The sequence below is a fragment of the Triticum dicoccoides genome, chromosome 3A, assembly GCF_002162155.2.
Source record: "Triticum dicoccoides isolate Atlit2015 ecotype Zavitan chromosome 3A, WEW_v2.0, whole genome shotgun sequence".
Lineage (NCBI taxonomy): Eukaryota > Viridiplantae > Streptophyta > Magnoliopsida > Poales > Poaceae > Triticum > Triticum dicoccoides.
Genome location: NC_041384.1, coordinates 687,996,510 through 688,004,666, shown reverse-complemented (window position 1 = coordinate 688,004,666; position 8,157 = coordinate 687,996,510). Strand labels below are relative to the sequence as shown.

Sequence of the window (8,157 nt, the reverse complement as noted above, 5' to 3'; positions counted from 1 at the left end):
CAAGGGGTCTAGCTACTGTAATTTTTATTTATATATATTGATTGATTGTGGCCTGTTTGTTTGGTTGGTTGACTCATTCATCCTCATGTACAGTACATTAGTTTTGGCAAAAAAAGAAAATGGGGAAAGTAGTATCAGCATGCGAGGAGCAAAGTTCTTTGCTGTCTTGGCTTTACTGGTAAGCTACATGTTAAATTAGATGTGATTTACTAGACTAGATTGTATTACCTCTGATCCATAATATAAGAGCGTTTTTGAAACCACACTAGTGCCAAAAATGCTCTTATATTATTATTATGGACGGAGGCAGTACATTAATAAACGAGACCAACAAGTATGGATATATAGAAGCATCAGCCATTACTAGACAGATAGTACATTACATCTCATTAACTCATTTGCTATTCAACTGAACGCACTATTCGAGGAGGAGGTAGACGAATATGTGATGCAAATCCTCTTGTATGAAGGAATCCTAGAGGGATTTGTATGAACAAGTCATTTATTTATTTATTTGTATAGTTTGACATGGATGAGTATAGGTACACATGTGCTCCACAGTTGTAGCTCGTCTTCTTGTGTTGCTGCACTTCGTTTAGAGATACAGCAACATTAGTTAGGTCCATGGATGGATGGATCAACACATACAGCTAGCAGTGCTAGCAACAGCAACAAAATAACCTTGTGATTGATTCTGTTGATGCTAGCATGCTCTGTTAGTTTTAGAGCCCAACCACGGACCGTACATAGTAAGCTAGCTCAAGCACACACACAGGCAACTTGATTGCTTTCTGTAGATACTAGCAGCACGTGTGTCTCCTATACTAGCTTGCTTAATTTCTGTACTAGATCAACAACACTAGCTCTTACTTGTTTGTTAGATTCGGAGTAGTAGGCATCCTTCGTTGACGATGACGACAACCAGGGCATCCACCGGCACGATGACGCCCCACACATGGTCCAACTCGGCTACAACCTCCTCTACCGCATGACGGCGACCGTGGTTGTGTGCGCCATTGACTACAACCTCCTCTCATGTGAATCCATCTCCTACCTCTAGCTCCCTCTCTTGTGCTGCTATATTAGTACCTTGCTCTGTTTCATGCGCATGGGTGATTTTGTTTGTGCTTGTCGTGCATGTGTCATGGAAAAGATCATTCCTATTTACAAGTAATGATGATTCGGAGTAGCACACTTGTTAAATTCTGCTCTTGTATTAGACCCCATTTGTGGTTACTGTGATGTGCATTGATTCAGCCTCCTAGTACTGCAGATCATGCATGCTAATAATTTATAATGGCCTTGTTAGTTACCGCAGCTAGGCTGTGTTAATTGTTGGTGTTTAATCTAGCTAGCATGTTTGTACCATCAGGATTGCATCAAATTGCAGCTAGCTAGCCTGTTTGAAATCTGATTTTTTTGCTTGGTATGCTGCTCGTCTGAATCTACTTACATGCTTGACTGAATTTAACTTGGTGCTATTGCTGTCAGATCCTAGTACTCAATCACCTGGACATTGCTGCATTGTTTGCCAATTAGTTTGCTTGCTTCCTTGTTGCCACAAAAAAAATCTGAATCTTTTGTGTGTGTAATTCAGTTTTATCGTTATGTATGCAATCTGATCTAGACTTTCGATTTTGACTTACAATTGCGTCTAGATTAGAACTATGTATGTGCTTTCAGAGAACATGCCTTTCTCTTTTAGGGAGTTCAACATTTTAGCATTGGTCAACTCCTCTTCTTTGCTTACAACCAACATCACAGGAACCATATGTGTACACTCACATGTTCCTTAGTTAGCACTTGGTCTATTTGTCAAGGAGTTCAAGATGCTCCAAAATACCTTTTTGCTTTGTTTTGTTGATTTTCATATTACCTCATGATCAAGTCCTACATACTCCTACTCTGTATCTACTAAATCATCACAGGGGCTATTTGTGTCCAGTTTAAATACCTACTTTGCACCTAGTGGAAAAACTACGTTATGATTGTATACCCTGTACCCTTTGCTGTGGGCTATGTTGTTATATTCCTGCATGTCCATTCCAGACATTGTTGTATTGCTCATACCCTTGTATATGAGCTCTACCTAACACTAGTACTATAATGAGCGGACAAACAACGTTTTTTCTTGTGTAACTTATATATTCATGAGGATTATTATTGGGACATAACATGACCAACCCTGGCCTTTTTGGCTAATGTATCAACTATGAAATTACTAGCCTTTTTGGCTGGTATAATTTTTTTTTTGCTTCTGGGCAGCAAGTATGCCGACGGCATTGCCCTCGGCATAGCCCTCGGCATAGCTTGACTATGCCGGCGGCTTTGCTGTCCGCATAGACATGCAACCAGAGCTCGCATGCCATGACACGTGGCAGCATCTATGGCATGACACATGCAATGACAGGAGCGCCCAACGGCTGCCGCGTGGCAGATTTATGCCGACGGCCTGGCCGTCGGCATAGATTTTCATCTATGCTGACGGCTTGGCCGTCGGCATACCTCTGCCACGCGGCGGTCGGTGATTCGTCAGCGCTTTTGACGGCGCCGTCTGTTGCCGTCAGGTGAAAATTCCTGCCGTCTCCATCTGCTCCACCCACCAAGATATGCAATGCTTCATCTGCCCCTACTTTTTCACGTGATCTCCAAGCTTGAATATGTTTTATCCTTTTGACCGATTGTCCAGTTTATAATATATTTGCATATTTTATCTTTGCTTCACCATGATTGAGAATTCAAATTTTAAAACTTGTCAAAATAGGTTATAGAGTTGTCTTATTTCGAAGTCCTAATTCTCAAGAACAGAAATATGCAAATGAAGTATAGATTGGACAATTAGTTCAAAAATAGAATCATGTTTTTCTAAAGAAGCCAGAAGCATTATTGTAAGCTTCAAAGTTTGCCGCACTTGTCGCCAGATTAAACATCTGACTTTCCACCAAGGCGACACATGAAGAAGGCAGGCCAGTCGATCTCTACGGGGAACGCCGTCTTGCAGCCGTCGAGGCCACGGCAAAACTGCTTGTCCGTCGTCTCCTCCATGGCGCCACTTTCCAGATCCGCGATGTACATGCACCGGTGAAGGTCCTTGATGAGCAGCGTGCCGCTCCTCTCCCCCAAGCACATGCACACCGGCGTGTCGATTTGCTTCTGCCCGGGTGGTCGCAGCTCCACCACCCTAGCGCGGCACCACTCTCGGCCGCAATGCTCGCCGCCGTCCCCCCTCGTCCAGGTCTCTACTCGGAGGGGCTCTCTGAACAGGCAGATCGACGAAAGCGCCGTCTCGTCGGCCGCGACGCTCAGGCGTGGCGTGTCGTAGAGGTGGTATTCCATGTCGCGCGGCCTCGGGGCCGGGAGCTTCTGTAGGGTCACGCGGCCGGTCATGGCGTCCACGTCGATGGCGTGGAAGTCGACCAGGTCCCAGATGAGCCAGTGCACCGTCCCGTGGCCCACCACGGCGCCGCGCTGCTTCAACGGCCCGAAGATGCCGTGCTCTATCGGGTTGAAGAGCTTGCTGGGCGCGCTCCAGCTCGGCTCGCCGCCGGACGAGAACGTGCGGAGGTCGTACTGCTGGCTGCCCTCGTTGTTGTAGCCGACGATGAACACCTTGAAGGACGTCGGCCCCTGGTTCACGACGGCGTACGCGCTCGCGTCCACGTAGTCGAAGAACCAGCCGCGCTCGAGCGGCGGGAGCACGTCGCACGCGCCGGAGTGCAGGTTGCACACGGCCAGGTGGTCCACGTCGGCGCTTGACTCGCCGCCGGCTGGGACGAAGCGCACGAGGAGGAGGCCGCGATGCGAGGCGAGCGGCACCGCGCGGTCGAAGATGCCGGCAGCGCCGGGCACGAAGGAGCCCAGGAAGGGGCGTTCGGACGCGAGGACCGACCCCGGCGCGCGGACGAAGCCCGGCAAATCAGGGACGTCCCCGTGATCCTCTCCGCCGGGGCGGCGGCACCACTCCTGGCCGAAGAAGCCGAGGAGCGAGGACGGGTGGCGCGCGCCGTCCGGCCAGCGGCGACGGAGGAAGGATGGGTCGGCCACCAGCGTCCTCCAGCGCCTGCACGCCGCGGCGCAGCGGAACAGGCCCGCGGCGTCCGGCACGCGCGCGAGGATCTCCAGCGCGACGTCCTCCGGGAGCGCGGCCGGCGGCGACGCCATGGCCTTCTGATCTCTCACCATCGATCGATCCCCGCACGTACGTACCTAGTAAGTGGACGTCGCGAAAGATCGAGATGCGGGATTAGCTGCTACTATCTTGGATGATTCGTTGCTGGTCGATCAGAGGGCGCCGCATTATATAGTGAACACGATTACGTCTGCGTAATCGCCGGTCCGGGTCCGACTGCCCCGGCATGTCACGGTTCATAAAGTGTGCTACTTTTGTAATTCAATCTCGGCTTAGTACTATTCCGACTCGTCTCAAGTTAATCCTGGGATTATTACTGCACGCAAGTCATTAGCACGGAGAGACAATTTGTCCACTTAAGTAAATACTATAAGCTCGGTAATTCATAGTACTAGCTGATCCGTGGGTCATATGTTCCCGATGAATAGTAAATTCAAATGAAATAGCAAAAATATCGAAAGGATCTGAAATATTTGTACATCAAAGACGCTCAACTCTTGTACACTACATGCTTGCAAAAATTCGTGCTTAGATGAGATCAGAGGAGCTCGGTACAAAAAAAAAACTGAGCTTCAAATTATCAGGTGGTGTGAAATAATTTCTAGATCCGATTTTGTTTTTCTTTCTACCAAGGTCATTTCGTCACAAAATTTTGCAAGCACCTACAGGAGTCTAACATATGACGAAAACGAGTTTCCCCCACTTTGGATTATAACGCAACGGCCAACAAGAAGGTTCGTACGACATATGGGGAGTTCAAGTTGCGAGAAAATAAGACAAACAAACAAAGTCTTGCTAGGAGTTCAGCATAACACAACCCTGAATAAAAACAAAGCAACTAATCCGGCTCGGGCGGAGGCGGAGGAAGCGGTGGTGCAAGACGCGCAACGATGGAGCGAAGGTCCACGGTGATCTGGTTGATATCGTCTCGAGCATGCCGCTTGCTAAGTGGCTTCCATAGTTGCAAAAATCCGCACATTTGGCAAATAGCATCAGTAGCCAGACGAGTGATCACATGTTCAATCACAAGTTTGTTATGAATATTCCATACACTCCAGGTAATCACCCCAACTACCACCATGAGGCTGGCCGTATGGAATTGTGGTGGGTTTGAACCTCCAGAAACATGTCTGGAAGGTTACAATGTCACCACCTGCCACCCACCACCTCATGAAGGCAGCTCCAAAAACACCGAACTGAGGGACATGTAAAGAAAATGTGGTTGGAGTCCTCGTCGACCTCACACAATGGGCATCAACCATAGCTGGACCATTACATTTTAGAACTTGAACTCCCGAGCGTTAACGGCCACGGATTAACTGCCATAGGAAGATATGAATCTTCAAGGACAACTTAATCTCCCAAAGAAGGTTCAATTCTTCTAGCCCTGAAGGCAAAAAAATTAGATGTTTTGAATTATTTACTATTTTTAATTTAATGTTCACAAGGAGCAACTGCATTTGGGCACCTAAACGTCGTCCTCGTATAAGCTTTACTTTTCTCTATGGTCACCGAATGAGGATTAAGGGCTTTACTTTTCTCTATGGTCACCGAACAAGGATTTAGGACACCCAAGTGCGGGGGCACGCAAGTCCCTGGTGCCGCCTTTTTATTTTGGCTTCCGATTTTCGAAGTTTATATCTTTTAAACAAAAAATCCAAATTAAGTTCTACTTTTATACTCGTGTTTCTCGTTGCCAATGCTTTCTAATAAGATCCATTTTAGCTACAATTTGACCAATTTTAGAAAAAAAAACATGTTAAGTTTTAATGTTGAAACTTAGTACTAGCGGGCAGTAAAAATCAATTATTTTGTGTCCCCTTCCGACCGAAAAAATTGCTTAAAATTATATCTCTGAAACTTGGCTGTTTTTAGATGCAAAACCCGTAAGTTTTATCATTGAAACTTAAAATTTACCATGCCCTCATGCGGTATCCAATTACTTCACGAATCGTGAGGCAAATCGAGCAGGCGACACTCGCGTGCACCTGCAAATTCCCGCATGGTCACCCTATGTTTTATGAAGATGAAAAATTATAGCCGGGGCGGAGGATTATGGTTAAATTACTTGTGATGTAAGCAAAGACATTGGGCTCCTATACGTAGCCGCCTCCTCCCCTAAGGAAAACATAGGGCTCCTTTGCCTCCCGTCGGCGCCGTGGCCGGTCCACCTCGTCTTCGGTGGCCTTGGGGTCATGGCGGCGTGGTGGATCATGGCCCTTGCCGGCGGGAGGGCTTTATTTTTAGACGTTCCTTCGAATTTTGCTAGGTTTTGTGTCCTACTCAGGAAGATGAGACGTTGACGGCTTTCGGAAGATGGAATAAGGTTCTCCCCGCCTAGCCTCCATCCCAGTGGTGTGTCTAGCATCGCCGGTGAGCGTGTGGAGGTGTGTCTTCGGCTGATATGTCCTTTGATGGATTTTCTGGAATCTGGTCATAGTTCGTCCATGTTCACGTGTCTTCAGGTCGGGTCCTTTCGATACACGCTACTCTTCATCAGCAGCGTTTGTTATTCTGCTGCGTTGGTCATATAGGGTTTAGGTCATTTTTCATGCTTTTTTGAGTTTTGTTAGAGTTTGTGCCTGGCAGCTCTCTGAAGATGGAATAAGGTTCTCCCAGCCTAGCCACCATTCAGGTGGTGTTTTTAGCATTGTCGGAGAGCGTGTGGAGGCTTGTCTCTGGCGGATCTAGTGGGATTCGATTGGCGTTTATCTTTGATGGATCCACGTGGATCATGTCTTTGTTCGTCTGTGTTCGTGTGTCTACAGATTGGATCATTCCGATCTACCCTTCTCTTCGTCGGTGGCGGTTGTGCGCTGGTCCTATGGGACCTTAGCACGACGACTTCTCGACTGTCTATTACGACAAGGTTTGCCCAGCTTCGATTAGGGAGGGGCGAAGACGGCAGCGCGCTTTCATCTCGCTTTAGTGTTTGTAGTCGTCACTTGGTGGTCTACGAATCTGGATGTGTTTTTTTTACTTGTCGTGTTCTTTGTACTACTTCGACAGTTGAGTTTTCTCGAACAAGAAGAAGATTTTCTGAAAAAAGTATAAAAAAAAATACACGAGAGGCCGCGCTGAACATCATGGGGAGGTTGGTGGGGATGTGACACGTACGTGCTTAATTCTGCAGTAAGCTACTTTCAGGTGGGTTTAACATGTTTTACCATGCATACGTGTACAATCTTTCTTTAACTGTGTTTTGTCCTTTCTACTTACGCCTTATGGTAAAATTACTTGTGATGTTTTTTTACTGCCTTGACAGATGAATAGACCGAAACTTTTTCTTAAAATATAAAAAGTTCACAAAAGGTCACGGTGAAAAATCATGGGGAGAGGTTGGTGGGGATGTGGACACGTAGTACATGCTTAATTTCCCCGTAAGCTACTTTCAGGTGGGTTTAACATTTTTTTACCATGCTACTTAGCGCTGCAATTACCGTGTGATTAATCATGCATGATGCAAGAATCCACTGCCGCTTTTCGGCCACCTCCCGTCGCGCTCATCCTTTCTGGTCCGCGAACCAACACGTTGGCTTTGTACCAATTTTCCCCTCCTTTTCCGCGAGTGGGTGGACGAATATATGTGTACGTGGAGCGGCTCAGCGGTCAGGGTCGACTCGACAAGGTATCTGTGCTGCCTGCCTCATGACTATGCGGTGCGCAGACAGGGTCAGGCGATAGCGTTAGGCCAGCAATAACCTGTCCGATCGCGATGAGTCGACGATCCGCACCATCTTGGAGAGATCAGTTTGATGCTAGCTTGCTAGCAAATACTCGTGCTTTTGTACAGGGAAAAACATGTAGTACATGAATAATGGACGTGTAAGTCCTTGTCCCAGCTTGATCTTTTTTACGTCTCAGATGCGCCGTCACGCTCATCCGAGTCATGGGTGTCAAGTGGGCATCATGCTCCGCCTACTACTGTCTTTGGACCTCCCGCGACCGCACTTGGTCATGATATATGGAGGGAGCATAGGGTAATTGTCATATTTTATTTGAGCTACCGGAAAGCATAGGAGCATTCT

At 47.3% G+C, this 8,157-nt stretch overlaps 1 protein-coding gene across 1 annotated transcript; it reads right to left on the bottom strand.

Annotated features, from left to right (window-relative positions):
• Positions 1-2,842: 2,842 nt before the first annotated feature.
• LOC119270225 lies at positions 2,843-4,256 on the bottom strand. The gene has a single exon (XM_037552206.1). The coding sequence runs from the start codon at positions 4,180-4,182 to the stop codon at positions 2,923-2,925; it is 1,260 nt and encodes a 419-aa protein (XP_037408103.1). The 5' UTR covers positions 4,183-4,256; the 3' UTR covers positions 2,843-2,922.
• Between the last annotated feature and the right edge of the window lie 3,901 nt (positions 4,257-8,157).